The 17,709-nt window shown below is 39.6% G+C and overlaps 1 protein-coding gene across 1 annotated transcript in view; it reads left to right on the top strand.

Moving 5' to 3' along the window:
• Positions 1 to 17,709, top strand: part of LOC144647101 (uncharacterized) — a 63,421-nt gene that overhangs the window by 6,442 nt on the left and 39,270 nt on the right. Inside the window, exons 2-5 of the mRNA XM_078506854.1 lie at positions 4,289 to 4,384; positions 13,518 to 13,792; positions 15,043 to 15,229; positions 16,486 to 16,812. Of these exons, the coding sequence (XP_078362980.1) occupies positions 4,306 to 4,384; positions 13,518 to 13,792; positions 15,043 to 15,229; positions 16,486 to 16,812 (868 nt within the window). The 5' untranslated portion in view covers positions 4,289 to 4,305. The remainder of the gene's footprint in view (positions 1 to 4,288; positions 4,385 to 13,517; positions 13,793 to 15,042; positions 15,230 to 16,485; positions 16,813 to 17,709) is intronic.

Below are 17,709 nucleotides of genomic sequence, written 5' to 3'. Positions count from 1 at the left end.
TAATCACATTTTTACGCTCCACGAGGATATGCAACTAAATTTCGAAACATAATCAGTGGTATATTTTAAACTTTATTTCACTTTATAGAACACTGAACTTTTTCCTGTTTAAATACATTTCGTACAAATTTCTACACAGAAAAGTCAGTTTTCACAATATCAGTTATTCAAATAGGCTCTATAACTGCACCAAGCATAGCCCTAAGATAAACATCTTTTGATGGACTAATCAAAACTTCTGTCGATAAGATGAACTTAATAACACCGACAAAAAGAAATTTTTGAGCAGCTACTGTAGGCTAATGCATAACCGAGGTCATGATCTTCTATTCTATCTTCAAGTCACCATCGTTTAGCTTAGGAAGTGGCCGGTTTATGTGGATTCTCAATGATTTTCCAAACCGCCAGCTATTGCACTCAGTACATGATCTTATAGTTAATTTCGATCCCAACAATCGTCCATCAGGTGACTACTGATGTTATGGTCACAAATAAAAATAACTAATGTGGCAGATTTCAGCCGGCCCAATTCAGGGCTCTTTTATTTGGGGTTTTTTAGTTGTACCTGTTATCGACAATGACGTGTAATGAGCAGAAGTGGGAACGTGTTGGTTCCTTTGTGATCTGTCGACCTACCTGTTGAAGTTCATCAGCTTGACAATTTCGTAAAATTTCGCTTGTTTATTGACATCATTTGTGTTTTGTGTTCCAAGCCTTTCACACCTTTGAAACAAAGGGGAAGTTGTTTTAATTTGAATAATTAACAATTATTCTTTGAAATCGAGGTGAATAGTGGTAGAATATTCACCGAGCCGCGGGGCGGCGAGGTGAATATTCTTCCGCTATTCACCGAGATTTCAAAGAATAATTGTTTTAGTATATACACACGAAGTGATCTCAACAGCAAGCGATCTCAAAGTTTTCAGAAGGAAACCATTTAAAGTCGATTTATTTGACCTCTCAATTCATGCGTGGAAAACGTACATACAAGCGGCACTAACCGACATGCGCGAAACAGTTTACAAATTTCAAACATGGAAATTAGTTACCGTATTAAAATCTACGATAAAATCCTCGTCACTCTCAATGTCCTTTAACACCACTCAAACCTGCAATCTGAATCAAAAACCTGCTTGCAAAATTTTGACCGTTGAATCAAGCTTTTGAAGTTCACTTGAATTGAAAATTGAAAGAGCAGTTGGCGAAGGATCCACCTGAAAGTTTGGATTATACTGAATGTGTGCAGAACTGTGGTGAAAACTGGATGTTTTCTTGCACAAAGACGTTTTCCTGAATATTCGTGGAGGATCTTGGTTGAATAACACTTGATGTTGCTGCCGATAAATCTGCGGTATTCATTTCTGCCGATGCCGGGCGAAGAGCGATTTGACGGTAAGCAATTGTTTATCGTTTTAGTACTCGAGTTGTGTGGACATTGTGCTGCAAATTGCGAAATATGTAGTCTTCTCTTACTTTGAAAACATCAGGCCAATTTCTTAGCTTTTTTTTTGTCTTTTCTGGTTCGCATCTTCTTGTATTCTTAGTATTTGCGATTCAGAAACGCCGGCGAAACGCGAGTTTACGCCGGCCATTTGTTTCAGTTTGGATCAACATTATTCACTCCGTAGGGAGTGAATAATGCTCATACGAGATAGCGAACCAATCAGATTGCTTGAAACACCAAGATCACTGAGTGTGTATATACTAATACAAATTAGTGCAAAATTAGTAACAACTGCACGAAAAAAGTTAAACCAGGGAGGAAGGTAAAAAAAATGGAATTCACGTGTCGAAGAGTTTCTTAGTTTATTTTACATCTGTAACAAACCATAGATAAGCGTGGTCATTAACCTGGTTTTGATAAATCTGGTCATACTGTGGACCGGAAAGGCCAAGAATGTGCTTCTCGAGTTACAATCAATCAGTTTCTGTGTATCTCGAGAGAAATTTAGGCTTTCCGTGCTACAGTGTAACATTCACTGGCAATATATGTCTGGATTTATCTAAACCTGGCCGGTCAATGAAAAGTGACGTCAGTATTCTTGAACATGTACGTTACTGTGCAAATTGGCTAAAAACGCAACAAGAAAGGGAAAAAAGAACAACAGCGCTGAAAGGTAGAGAAGAGAGAGGGGAAGAGAAAAAAAGACTGACATTCCCTTTAGTTTTTATATCGTCGAGTTTAGAGATAGTTTCTGGCGAGAAAAAACGCGTTTACAGCGATTTGCGCTTAGAAGGGTGAAAATTTCATTAACCTGGTTTTGATAAATCCAGACATATATATACTTGCCATTCTATTATTTTGAATTTGCTTGTCGAGGAAAACACCGCCCTTCTTTTTCCAAACTTACCGTCATTAAGCCGAAACAAGAATTGCAAATCAGAAGGTCGCAGAAAAAAGGCGTAATTAGCTGAACACTGCCTGCACGTTCTGTGCAAAACAATAACGAGAATGGATAAATACAGGCTATACTTTTTACAGAACGTGTAATAGGCCTTATCACGATTTTCGACGCCATTTTAACGAGTAGGCAAAGCGGGTAGAAATTAGTGTTTGTATGGGAATCCGACGGCAAATATTTTCTACAAAAATTGAAATTCTGGACAACTTATGAATTGTAAAGTTAAGATGCTTGGTAAAAGTTTTTATTCGTTTTTAGTTACGTTTTTAATTTTTCCATACATTAGTCTATAATTTTTCCCGCGAACCGCGTCAATCATGCGGAAAAAGATATAGACAAATGCATGGTAAAGTAAAAACGTCACTGGACGCTTTCTAGCCCAGCTTCAGTATTTATATTTCATTTGAATAACTGCCCTCAAATACTATACGAAACAATTTAAAAGCGCCTATTTCACATTAAAACGGAATTCTTCTGAAAATTTTATTCTTGATTTACTTGAAAACGCTCTTACAAATTGTCCTAAAATTTTGTCTGCAGTTATTCAATCTACTTAACTTTAACATATCAAAAAATGAATACCAAGAGTCAATCTTGATTTCTAGAAAATTAGACTTGTTTGAAAACAAAAGATAACGACAATCGTTGCTATGGTAACCTTTGTGACCAGTAAAAAATTGCGTTTTCCAAGATGTTTCACAAATACCGATTCGTGCCTTTACAGAATTTGTTTTTGGTTTAACATTTTTGTGTCGCCACGGCTGATCTAAAGGTTAACTAAAAAATTATTTCATCTGTGTTTTAAAGGAGCGGGGAGAGATGCGGGGCTTGGGATAGGAGGATAGGGGACTCTCGTTCAGGGTTTTCAAGCAGCCTAAACTGAACCCAGTGACTACCATTTTTTAATTACTGCCGCAGCGAGTTGGCCTGATGCGAATGAGCGAGGCAGCTCTCTAATCGGCAAAGGATTACTTTATGGGGCCTGCAATAACTTTTTTTACCAAACGCAAAGAACTGTGGTCGGCGGTAAGATCAAAGGCACAAGGAATTGTGGTTATGCGAGAATGGAAGATTCACGATGCGCAGTGGAGTTCAATGTGATCCTCGCAATCCTCGCGCTAATGATTTGTGTTTTGCAAGTGACCAGGCGCGAGGCAGGATTGAAAACAAGTGACATCTTTAAGTTAACTGAAACGGTAAAATACTTTGCTTTACAATGGAAAATTTGTTTGAAACTTCACTCGAATCGACTCAAAACTCACTTCAGTTTAATTTTACCGCTGACTTCCGGTGTGACTTGCAACCGACATCCATGAAGGCCTACGCGAAACATTGTGTGTCACGCAACAAGAATGGCAACAGGGGGGAAAGCCTGGCGTAAAACCTTTTGTATAACCACTGCCAGTGCTGTGTATCACCATACATGACCCAAAGTACACTAACACGAAAGCGGATCCTGCCTGAGTTCTTGGGCAGACTAAATCGTAAATTGCTTCATTACATAAATCAATCATTACTGTCATTAATCCTACAACACCTTGCATCGATCTCGCCCGCACTTCCTAACCTTTGGTTGTTTTATTAAAGAGTTTCAGTTTCCATAAGTCTTCTTTTACATATGTTTAAACTTCCTCAGTTGATATCGCTACAAATATCTGAAATATGGCCTGTTCTAATGTTAAATCTCAGTTCAATTTTACAATACTTAACCGTTTCAAACATTAAAAGTAGTACAGTTCATAAAGTTACTGCAAGCATCAGTTCTACATCGTTCTTCCCCATTGGCAGCATTTCTACCATTTTGGTACACAGTTTGGTATGTTAGTTGTGACTTTTGGTGTATATTAGTTATATAGCGTCTCTATCTTTAACTCTTTTATCTGCAGCAGTTCAACTTAACAGAATGAACACCTTGGTGGTGTGGCTGGTCTTCTTAATGGCTGCAGGAAGAAGTGTCGGTGAATTTACTGATTTTGAGGATGGTACGTTTTGGTATTAAAAAAAATTTCTTCCCTTTGAAAAGTCATGATCAGGTGTCGTTTCTTGTTAGAGTTAGGATTTCGGACACAAATGAAACAAATAACCAAGAGAGGCAGCTGCACAGTATAGTAGTGTCTGTATATTTAACAAATCGACCACATTTTTCCATTGTCTACACTCTTTTATTAAAAACTAGCAATGGTATATTGCAATTCCTGAAATTTGATTGGTTAACAGGCAATGGTATATGAGCTCATATACCATTGACCACAAATATGGTAGCCGATACGCGTCAACGAAAACAGCTGGGGAGCTCAAATATTGCAATTCTTTGGGCGTTTTTAATATAGAGGATAATACATGGTTGCGCGGAGATATGAAATTTATCTTCGAGTGTTACGCGCCAACAAGAGTGATTTTAATACGATGTTTCTGGAGCGTCCGACATTCGCAAGAATTAAATCTCCGTTTCTACAAGCTTACAAATGTGTTTATATCAGCAAAAACCTCAGTAGTCAATAAAACAATTCACGCTTGTTGGCGCGTAGGTTAAATGCATGTATCGTTCCCACAAAAAAATCGCAAGAATTCTCTACGCATCATTTTCATCTAAATCATTTATTTTTCTACAAGTTCAGATTGTTGCTGTTATAAACACCTTCCGAGCAGATCTAGTGATATAATTTTGTTGTGATGCTCCTGAAACACTGTGAAATCACGATTGCTGTGTCGGCGCGACGGCGTGGCTATTCAAAAGATCAAACGAACAAAAACTTTCGTTACATTCTTTTGCCGTTATAATCGCCTTGATTTCAAAAAATGCTATTGCCCCATTCTTCCAAACTATCAGCTAATTTTTCGAGACTAAAGAGCTCGAGTTCTTATATCGCTTTTAAGCGATAGAGTCAGGACCTGTTTATATGGAGAAGAGTTGTCCCTGGTGGAAGAGTTACCCTCTTCCCGGAGCCATCTTTTTCCCAGCGTTTATATGAGAAAAGTTGTCCCTGTTGACTGAGCCTCGACTTGGCCCTCTCGGCTCAAAAGACTGGCGACAGTTGTTTTTAAATATTTAATATGGCGACCCTTTCTAAAATCAGGAATGACCAACACCATTATAAGTACCAATTTAGCGCCGGCTTCGATTTCAAAGCATCCGCCACTTTTTTTGGCCGATTGTAACGTTTGCGCATGCTCCGTATCTGTCAACTTGCCGTATGACGAGATAAAAATAGCCAAACTGCTTCTATGGAAAAAAGTTGGCTCGCTCCCTAAGGTCACCCTACCTTTAATGCGAGTGACCCTCCACCCAGGGTTACCCTGTTCTCCGAGCCAACTTTGCAATTTCTCATATGAACGGTTCGCAGCTATTTATAAAGGAACGTACGAAAAGCTCTCTCGCCCGGGGTTGCTCGGTATGGAGGGTAACCCTCTTACCAGGGACAACTCTCCTCAATATAAACAGGCCCTCAGTTTCGAAGTGGCTTCGAAAACCGGCTTTCAGGATACGCAACTTGTTAGGCTCATATAAATACCCCACTCAAGTGGGGTTCGTGCATTTGTAATTACACATTTTGTCCATAACGAAGATGTCATGGTGACTTTTTTCGTGCTCTCCAAACTTCCCGCGTGCATCCATTATTCGATATGCACAAGCTAAGCATGAACCAATTATTAATCTCATCCATTTTTTATCTTTTGTGTTCATGCTAATCTGCATATTTTAGAAATACCATAACCGAGAGAATTCTCGCGCGCTGAATGGTCCAAAGTTATGGTCGACGAGAGTATAGACCATAAAAGTGACGTCAGGTCACGCCACGCATACGCGCGGGCTTGAAATGAGTAAGTTTGGTTTTTATGAATGAAAGCGAATTTCATCTTGTTTTGTTTGAATCAAGTACGCATTTTGTTTTCGGAATTCAGGATTGGACTTCTACTCAGGTGATCTGTCGAAAGAAAATTTACCAGGCTTTTGACTTTTTTGTCTAACTGAGAAGAACAGTGCTAGCTAGCGAACAAAACGGTCTGTCAGCAAACGGAAATTAGAAAAATTTAAATGCTTGCCGCCAAGCGTATATTTCACAGACGTATACAAGAATAACACCAGTAATAGACATACCAAAGCACTTGATACAAGTGGTAAAGCCAAATCAAATCATTTCAAATTTTTAAAATGATAGTCATTTAGACAAGACAATGCCCATGCCAAAAAGTAGCAAAAATCAAAATTTCTTAAAATTCTGAAAGTCTTCTATTTTTCTGAAAGGTACAAAGATAGTTTTTAAAAACCATGAAATAATATTTAGTGGAACCCGAGAATTTGAGGAGATGTAAAGTAAAAGTTCTAGAAATCCGGCAAACAGCCGAACTCAAATGTCACTAGCAGAATTCTAAATTTTATCAATTTCGACTTCGGCTGACTAATCCACAAACGTAAATAGCCTGTTATCATAAAAAGGAGAATATTTCAAGTCTCACCTTAAAATTCCCACCGCTCTTCTTTTACGGAATCATTTTCATGGCATTACATTTGGGATTATTTCGACTTTTTCGGCAATCGTCTCAACATTTTTCTGGTTGACGAATACAACAGCAGCATCAAAAGGAAGGAAAAAAATCGAGCAAGTTTGTTTTGAAAAACCAGCCGCCATGTTGTTTCAAAGTACTGCCGCTGACCGCATCAACAAATTGTGCTGAGCAAATCAATGGAGAAAATGGATAATCGATGAGATGAAAAAATGGTTTAGCAGTGTGGGCCAAATAGAGGTAAAGAAGATGTTTTTTTAATTCTTTACGCGAGTGCCTCTACGACATCAGTAAACACCTCCCTATATGTCACTTGTCACGCTTTTATGTAATGTCGCCCGCTACTTGCAATAGCATTTGAAATGATTTGATTTGGCTTTACCACTTGTATCAAGTGCTTTGGTATGTCTATTACTGGTGTTATTCTTGTATACTTTCGTGAAATATACGCTTGGCGGCAAGCATTTAAAATTTTGCTAATTTCGGCTAGCTGAAAGACCGTTTTGTGGGTTCCGGGTATCGATGACTTTAGCCTCAAAATCTCGAGTATTACCAAGAACGAGAACCAAAGAAGTGTGTTTTCTTCTACATTATATCAACCTTGTTTGGTGGAGAAATTTTGAAGGAAATCGAAGTTCATCCAAGTTGAGCGGTCGATCCTTACACGGATCCATAACTCGGTATACGCACAGCTAAAAGCATGACCCAATTCTTTTATGAGTGGGCATGAGAGAACAGGGCAGAACCAGGTAACAGGTGATACAAAACATTAGCTTAAAATATTTTATTCCCTTCAAGTTATGGCACCTTCTGCAAAAATGGCCATTTTTCACTAATTTATGCATATTTAATTAGATGACTTTGATTGACCAGTTTCACAAGAAAAAACGACTTCTGAAAATAAAATTCACTGCATTATATTCTGTGGTTATTAGGCTTTAAGTACAATAATTCACTTCAACCGTCCGATTTGATTTCTTATCCTCAAACGGTCTTTTGGAAGGTACACATTTCGTACTGTTGGAAATAGCCTTTAACTAGTGCCCAATATCTCCCATGAGCAACAACTTATATACATTATTTTTACATAGGTAATGAAATCCATCATTAAACTTTACAAAAATGCCACAAAATGTCTGGGGACTTCAATATTTTATTAGTATTGAGGAACTAAACACACGTGACTTAACGATTTCTTGCTATTTCATCAAAATTCACCGAAACACAGAAGCCATTTATTTGCCTCAATTTGGCATAAAAACGGTACGAAATAGATAATCAAGCATAAATCTATAGATTAAAATCAAAATATTGGCGAAGAAAAGGCAGTTAGGTTATTTTTCGGAGCGTTTTCAGAGCCGATATAATTCGGCAATGTTGTGATAGCAAATATAAAAATAGCAGCGAAAGATTTTCTTCACAAGCTCGCTCAATTCAACATTTAAGCACATCAAAGTTAAGAAACAAGAAAGTAAATACTACATACATGCCACTTATCGACACACAGATGCTTTCTTTTGAAGAATTTGTTCTTCCTCGCTGCACTTCGATCCTTCGATCGATCTCAATTGACATGTACTGTTGCTTTGAGGCGCGATGAACTTAGCCAATACATCGTGGTTCATTTTTCGTGAAAGGTGTAAACAGGTTGTCAATAAAGTCATTCAAAGAGCTGTTCAAAGTTCACGGAAGGACACTTCTCTCAGCCAGTTTGAATGAAATAAATTTAACTGGAAAATAAACAGCCGCCATGTTGAATTTCTACCTTTGAGCCTGCCGTTTCAGTCAGCGGTACGGCCGTTCACTGGGCATCACGCGTCCATCACGCGTGACCACACGCGCGATCATTTGCTTTTCCTCCGCGAGTGTTCGTTGGATGCGTTTGTGATGAAAATGAGAATATTTTCAAATTGTCGTAGGGAAAACAATTTCCTCCGCTACAGCTTGACGTGTTTACCGCAATGTGATGCTGAATAAACTCTAGGGTGCTTACCATTTGTTGGAGAGAACCGGTTGGAATTGAAAGGCTTCTTTCCAAAATTAGCAAACTAACCGAAATAGATGTCGCTTACCATTTGTTGCTCAGTTTCCTGTTATTTCTTTCCGTTGGTGGAAGACCTGAAGGATGGGAGACTAGAACTGGGAAACCTTACAAATGGTAAGAAAATTTCTGACGTTCCGTCAATTTCCGAAAAGATTTTCCAGAAAAAAATACTGTTCCATTTGACTTTCACCGAAACAGAGTTCTTGATTTTTATGTTCAACGGTCGGCATGCACGGCAACCAAATTAAAATAATTGTTAATGTTCCAAAATGACGCTAAATGGCGGTATAAAACTGCTCCGACGCCTCGGCAATACTGCCTTTTTTTGGGGTGGCACCCTGAAGAAGGCAGTATTGCCGAAACGTCGGAGCAGTTTTATACCGCCATTTAGCGTCATTTTGGAACATAAACAATTATTTTTAGCATAAAAGACGCTACACAGTTAAACAAATCAAAATGTCAACGTCTCCCAGTTACTTTCCAGACATTTGTATTTTTTATTGCTTGCTCAAATTCCCCTCCCCTGGCGGAAATGGGGATTAATACCGCGCATAACGATTACATTTTTTGACCAAATTCCCCTACCCCCGGGGCATAAATGGGAAAAAAATGAATAACTCAGCAAAATTGGAGAATAACGTTTAAAAGTAAGTAAAGTCTGCTTCGAGCCTAGTGGCCCATACAGGTCGGAGCTTATCCCGGTTTCCGGTTAAGCGACTAGGAGTATTGCTAATCCCCCCTGGATGGGATGCTAGTCCATCGCAGGGTTACCCCCAGCAGTAAATTCGCTGGTACCATTTATACACCTGGGTGGAGTGGAGAGAGGCACTGTGAGAGTAAAGTGTCTTGCCCAAGAACACAACGCAGCGCCCCGGCCAGGGGCCTGTTTCTCGAAAGCCCCGGAAACTTTTCGGGCCCGTAAAGCCATTTTTAGTTATCTGTATCTTAAAACCAGAGAAGTGTATAGGCCTGAAACGTTGTATGAAGGGAGCCTCTGTTAATATTAAAAATATCATGGAATAAAACAGCTCTGTGATCATAGGGTTTCAGATTTTGCTATGGCTTTCCGGGTTCGAAAACTTTTCGGGACCTTCGAGAAACGGGCCCCAGGCCTCGAACCCGGGCCGTTCGACTCGGAGGCGAGCGCGCTAACCATTAGGGCACCGCGCCTCCCACGAGAGAGAGAATAACGTTTACCACGGAATAAATCACTATCCGGTGGATAGCGAGGTAGGTTTTGTAATCGTAGCAGGTGGTCTTTCTTGCGCAAGTGCTTTAGTTGGGGGAGCGTCTGTGCTGAACTGAACAAAGTATTCACGTACGAAATGCCTTTAGCGACGCAGTCTATATGGCGCAGCAAATATATACATATATCTATAAAGGTGTGAATGTAGAGAGAGAAAACAAAAAAGGAATAAAACGGGTTTCCCTCGCGTTGATCTCGAAGAAGACAGAAGACTACCTGTGCTGGTTGAAACATTAGCTGATAAGTTTTGCCGTCTTGCGTAGTCCTAGTCTTGCAATAAATTTGTTTAGTTTTAATGTGGGGTTTAAGTTCTCTACAAAAGTCTGCATTCGCGTCTTTGTAACTCACATAGCCACTTAAATTGAGTCGGTGATGAAGAAAATTATCATTTGAAGCCGCAATTCGTCACTTTCAATGTGGGCATTCAGGAGGAAAAATTTGTCCCCATAAAAGTCCTTTTCTAAAACAAAACTGCAGTTATGACGTTTATCGGTAAATGGACAGATGGAGAACTTTGTGGGATCCCGAAAAAGAGAGTGGGTACAAATCCAGTCTCCTAGCTGCCAAAGTGTAATATAATATAGACGATTTGAACAGAAGGAATAGATGTACACAGGCCAGGCTGACAACCTGACCGCCATTTCTTCGAATGTCCATATTCACCCCCTCCCCCACCTCCCAAAAAAGACAGAAACAATAAAAAAACAATAAACATACTAGTTTTAATCTGATATAAGATGGAAAAACTTGCTCTTGCCATCCGCTACTTATTCCGACAAAAACAAACATTTGCGGAGGAAAAGCAAATGAACACGCGTGTGTATAGCTGTGTATAGCTGTGTTGGGCTATGTATAGGCGTGTATAGCTGTGTAGGGCTAGGCTATGTATCCCCTCTATGAATATCCCTATAGGATTTAGTCAAACAACTATATGATGACTACACTACGTACTTGCCCCAGTGAACGGCCGTACCGCTGACTGAAACGGCAGGCTCAAAGGTAGAAATACAACATGGCGGCTGTTTATTTTCCAGTTAAATTTATTTCATTCAAACTGGCTGAGAGAAGTGTCCTTCCGTGAACTTTGAACAGCTCTTTGAATGACTTATTGACAACCTGTTTACACCTTTCACGAAAAATGAACCACGATGTATTGGCTAAGTTCATCGCGCCTCAAAGCAACAGTACATGTCAATTGAGATCGATCGAAGGATCGAAGTGCAGCGAGGAAGAACAAATTCTTCAAAAGAAAGCATCTGTGTGTCGATAAGTGGCATGTATGTAGTATTTACTTTCTTGTTTCTTAACTTTGATGTGCCTAAATGTTGAATTGAGCGAGCTTGTGAAGAAAATCTTTCGCTGCTATTTTTACATTTGCTATCACAACAGTGCCGAATAATATGGCTCTGAAAACGCTCCGAAAAATGCCCTAACTGCCTTTTCTTCGCAAATATTTTGATTGTAATCTATAGATTTATGCTTGATTATCTATTTCGTACCGATTTTGTGTCAAATTGAGGCAAATAAATGGCTTCTGCGTTTCGGTGAATTTTGATGAAATAGCAAGAAATCGTTAAGTCACGTGTGTTTAGTTCCTCAATACTAATAGAATATTGAAGTCCCCAGACATTTTGTGGCATTTTTGTGAAGTTTAATGATAGATTTCATTACCCATGTAAGAATAATGTATATAAGTTGTTGCTCATGGGAGATATTGAGCACTAGTTAAAGGCTATTTCCAACAGTACGAAATGTGTACCTTCCAAAAGACCGTTTGAGGAGAAGAAATCAAATCGGACGGTTGAAGTGAATTATTGTACTCAAAGCCTAATAACCACAGAATATAGTGCAGTGAGTTTTATTTTCAGAAGTCGTTTTTTCTTGTGAAACTGGTCAATCAAAGTCATCTAATTAAATATGCATAAATTAGTGAAAAATGGCCATTTTTGCAAAAGGTGCCATAACTTGAAGGGAATAAAATATTTTAAGCTAATGTTTTTTCACAGTAAATAGCTCACCATACCCAACATTAATGCTAAGTTTGGGCGAAATCGGTGATATGAGCTGTATCACCTGTTGCCTGGTCCTCTTATGGACACACTCTTATAACATAACGCCTACAAAGGTGGTTAAAAACTGAACAGCAAATTTGTCGAGCTTTGAAACACAAGATATATAGCAATCGGCCTTCCCTAAAACCACAAAAATGATATAGCTAACTCAACTATGAAAAAAAAGGATTGATGCGAAATGTTTAATTGAAGATATTTGTAACTGTACAATAAGAGCGATTGAATGAAGAAGAAAAGCAGCAAATAATTTAAGCTTACGCGATGACCGGAAAACTGACAACTAACTTATTCAGTGTACGAGCAGTGTAGGCTCGACACGTCAGTTAAGTTTGTACCTTTGAATCTTGATCTTGTCCTTTCAACGTCAGGTCTAAACTTATAAGACTCAACACTTTGAGCTTAATTTCGCTTCAGTTTCAGCATAATATAGTAGTCTTCATGACAGCCGTGGAGCCGTAAACAAATACTACAAAGTTTGCTTTGTTCGACTTGCACAAGGCGTATAACTTCCAGAAAATATACTGCTTCGGATCTTCCCGTAAAACCTAACTGTTTTTACAATTTTCCAGGACGTATAGACGACTTTGGAGGAGATTTTTCGAGGAAATCTTCGAAAGAAAACTCTCTTGTTCGCTCCCCACGCGGATTTATTCAACTCAAGAAGTGAACACCGCGCCACAAATTTTTCCGCCTCTTCGCACTATTACTTCGTTTACGTCAAAAGGAAATGTCCAAGATTTTAAAATAAAACAATTTTCCATTCGCCCTTATTTGACACGAGAAGTTAAACTAACTCGAAGTAAACGTTGGGAACTCGCAGCTATAAAACTCGACTTAGCAAAAATGCAAATGCACACGTCATCTTATATACGCACGACCGTGCGTAGATATAGATTTATACCTTGATCGCTCAATAGGAATTAGATGGGGCTTAGATAGTCTTCTGCCATGTCGTGTTTATTTATTTATTTATTTGCTTTGGTAATGTAAAACCTCATATTTCTTGGCTAGATTAATACTGTGAATTATGGGGTGATAAGCAACTAACGTTACCGATGCCCTCTTTCGTTTACTTCCCATGTTTCTCCGTTTTGAGTTTTCTTTATTCAAAACTCTATTTTACAAATGGAAGTCTCCCCTCGCTTCATTCAACTGTGGCGGTAGAATGATGATTTACGACCGCAATTAAACATTTTAGTTCCTCTTTGTTGTAACTAATGTACGTTTGTTAATTTAAAACTGTTTAGGTGTTGTCACAGGAACATTGCAGCACAAGGAAACTAAGAAGTGCGTCAAGTTTGGTTATATGAGTTCCCATCCAGAACAATCATGCAAAATCGATATGGGTAGGGATGAACGTTCATTGAAAGAGTGCTTTGACGCTGCAGCTCAATTGGACAGCACTGACCATTCAGCTGAATTGGACACTAACTGTGCAACGATGCGCTTAGACACAGACGGGTTAATCCGAGTGTCCGACAACTGTGTTTATTGGCTTACTAGGAGATTCGATATCTTCAAGGTTTGGAATGGAATTTGTCCCTTAGCGAGCAAACCAACATGCACCCTGTTGAGAAAACCCACTTTCTCTTACAGACACAGCTGACTCCGCCTGATACTACATACAGTCCTCTCTTATTTACGCTATGAGGGGGTCGTAGAGACAATTTTGATACACTTAATGAAAATGGAGGTTAAAAAAGACAAATCAAACAGATTTTTTGTGTCTCGAGTTGACCTTTTGAGTTTGAAAGTATTCCGGTAAAAACAATTTCTAGCTCTCGACAGAGATAGCAGGGGGCAGCCTCTCATCACGTTCCCCAAATTGAGTCCTTGTAGAAAGTATTTGTTTGACCTGCTCCCTTATATTTTGCTATATACAAGCTAGGTCGTTCTCGAAGCAGAAACAGTAAAATATGACCCTGCGGAAACTTGTCCGTAATACGAACTTTTTAACCTCAATAACACCAGGAAAGGACGCTATGAGCAGCTAAGCTAATGAATAGCTGACGTTATAATCCAGCTTTGTTGAGTCGTCATCGTTCAGCTTACGCTGGGCGATTTTGACAAACACCATGGCATAGGGCACACAGCGGTCAGATTCCCGCCAATATTCTTCATACAAAATCGAAAAATTTTCCGAGAGCTTTCGCTTTAAAGCCAACAGTTAACGCCTTTCCTGGAAAGTTAAGGTTTATACGCTGCTTATGAATGGAAAATCTGATAATTAATCTCCACTGAGTTTTCCAGCTTGAAATTTTCTTTCACCGTACTTTTACTATAACATTTTTCTACAAAAGTTTGCACACTTTCGAGTCAAATTCTTAATAAAAGTTCGAGGCGGCGAAAAGCGGAGTGCTGTGAAGGCATAGGGAGGGGTTTATGTGGATCCTCAAAGATTTTCAAAACCGCCTGCAGGTATTGGATTCATTACATAATCAAGTAATTAATTTTCATTTAAACAATCGTCCATTGATTGGCCACTGATGCCATCGCCAAAAATTACAGGATGGGTGGGGGGGGGGGGGGTTGGCTGGGGGCGAGGAATCTCAATCGGAGTGCATTGTGTTTCAAACCGACGTTCAAACTAGATGGCAGAGAGGTAGGGTAAAGGTGGGGGATCTCATTCGAGGGGGTGACTTATTCAGTCAAATTTCAATGTTTAGGAGGGGCGATTATTCACGTGTAGCGCTTATTCGTAGAAGAGGGTGGGACGCTTTTTTAGGCTCCATTATGTGTTGTTCATATCTTTTTCCTGCAATTTTCCAACAGGCTCCCTGTGGTCGCTGGTCGGAGTACTTACAAATCCAATATATGCATGCCTCCGTACAGTCTAACGGGCAGATTCTCGTGAACCGCGGTGATTACTGTGTAGCTGAACAAGATGGCTCTATGTTAAGAGCTGTGAGCACTTCAGACACGGCGTGCCAGGCAAGCGCAACCCTTTTTCGTTTAGTTGGTAAGTATGATACAATAACATCTTTTAATACCTATAGCTGACATCGCCAAGGTAGAATAGCCCAATTCCGAAATTACTTTGACGACGCTGGCTTTACAATATCCTAAACAAAATCGCTCTTATTTTCAACTGAGCGAAGGTGAAAAGAAAGTTTATCGTTTCAACTTAGATTAGCTTGTTTGGTAGGACGGACAGCCCAAACTAACGTACGGAAATTGAGGTAACATTTTTTGTGAGTGTTACGGGTAGGACGGTGTCACGTTACAATGTCGCATAAGTTGAGTGTTGGGACGAGAGAGCCTACTCTCACTCCCTTAAACACAACCAACCGGGCACCAAAAAAAAATTAAAAGGACTTTAAGAAAGTCTACTGTCACGCCGTAAAAAAATAAATCCAAAACTATTGAATCAAAAAATTCGAGAATATTACAGGTTGTAGAAAATTACTATATAAACTACTTGTTCAAGTCTCAGGTCTGTACGTGTTCTGTACTCGAGTTATCCGTGAAAATGTTTCAAGCACATTTAGAGTGCACAGTATGGAAACGCCAACTTCTCGCAAAACCAGATGGTTAAAATCGCAGGATGAGGCATTTTTTTAAAGAAAACGTGACCGCCTTCTGGCGGCCATCTTTGATCTCGTGTGGTGTAAAACTCCAAACTTCAAACTCTTAAAGACGGCAAATGCTATCGAGCTAAATACCATCAACAAGATTAAGGACCTCTAATAGCCAGTGAAGGATAAAAAACTCAGGGGTCTTGCGATACCGGTTTTTAGAATTTTGATGACGTCATGTGAAAACCAAGAATATAACATCATTTCATTTAAGTTGCAAAATATTTATTTTTTTTGTGAAATGTAAAAAACACACTGCGACGTCATATTAAAATAAAGTAACGTTATTATTAGGCGATCTTCCCGACGCAACGCATAAGCGCAAGCACAAGATTCCATACACAACGTCGTTTTGATGCTGGTTTGTTTCCATGGAAATATTACGCCAGGGGGTTACGGTGCCCATTCCCTCGCGCGTAGGAGTGACGCGAACGAGTGTGCACTTGCACAGTCATATTTCCGCTGTGTCTACAAATGAGAAACACAAGCGCAATGATCAAATTTACCCTTTAGCTTGGGTTTCTCAGTGCTAGTATGGATTCTTGATTCCAGGAGGCTACATCAAGTGGGGACGCGTTTGCATCCCCTAGCCACGTCCGTGTTAATAATTAAAAAAAAAAATGTGAATTCCATTTTCCAGCTACAACAGGCATGTTATGGTTTGCTGGTGATTCTTCTACTGCAGCTTCGAGTGTTGACACGAGCTCGTTTGCGAAACTCTGCTACTCTTCACAAAGAAGACTCTGCACTGCTGTTGAAGTTTGCCCCACAAGTCCTGGGGGTCAAAGTGTTGTGGGCGTTACCGGTGAAAGCTTGGACAAAGCTCTTCTCGTGGTAGGGGGCACGTTCTTGGACGTTGCGACTTGCCAAAGACTTTCACAAACGACAGGTTATAACGTTGATGGCTTTTTGTACTGTTCTTGCGACAGGGAAAGCTTGCCAAGTCCCAAAGACTTCATCAGTGACGGTGAGTGTCAACCGTGGTCAAACGTAAAAAAACAAAAAGTACTTCAAATATAGGGTTTTCATTTTCAATGTTCAAATTTCGATACTTTATCAGTTCTCTGCTGATTTACTAAATAATTTTTAGGTAAAGTCTGCGTCGAGCCAAGTGGCCCATCAGGCGGGGGCTTATCCTGGTTTAAGTAGCATGAAGCAATTAGGAGTATTTTTACTCCTCCCTGGAGGGGATTCTAGTTAATCGCAGGTACCCCCAGCAGTAAAGATAGATAGATGCTTTATTAAAACTAAATTGCAACCCGAGGGTTTAATAATGGTTAAAAAAGGTTAAAATTTCTTATATATACAAAATGAAATATACAGCTATAAAAAGTCAAATATTTAATCGGAAATTTTTTTTTTTCGGTACCCATTTTATTATCCACATGTGCAGAGAGAGGCACTGTGAGATTGGTGTCTTGCCTTAGAACACAGCGCAGTGCCACGGCCAGTGCTGGGACCCACTGTGAACCCGAACCGCACGATCGTGAGTCCAGCGCACTAACCATCATGCCACCGCGCCTGAGAGAACTGAAAATATATTTACACTTATATTTACATGTTTTTGTTAATGCTTCCACATCGTGACTGATTCCCCCCAAAATGAATAAAAAACAGTCTCATGTTTGACCGAAGGTTAACGGAGAATGAGGGCTGTCTAAAAATGACCCTCGTTCCCAGTCAACTGCTCGACTCTTCAACAACAGTTCAAGTCATCTGACAACCTCGTTCCCAAGGGAGGAAAAGGAGAGAAGCCCTGAGAACGGTGTTGTTTATCCGAGGCCAATTGCATTATTATTTTTCCTGCCTTTTTTAAATGGAAAAAATGAAATTCTTATGCCTTTAAAATGTTTTGTGCCACGGA

The sequence above is a fragment of the Oculina patagonica genome, chromosome 3 (assembly GCF_052425735.1).
Source record: "Oculina patagonica isolate OP01 chromosome 3, crgOcupat, whole genome shotgun sequence".
NCBI lineage: Eukaryota > Metazoa > Cnidaria > Anthozoa > Scleractinia > Oculinidae > Oculina > Oculina patagonica.
Note: the sequence above shows the minus strand (reverse complement) of the source record. Positions and strands in the feature narration are given on the sequence as shown.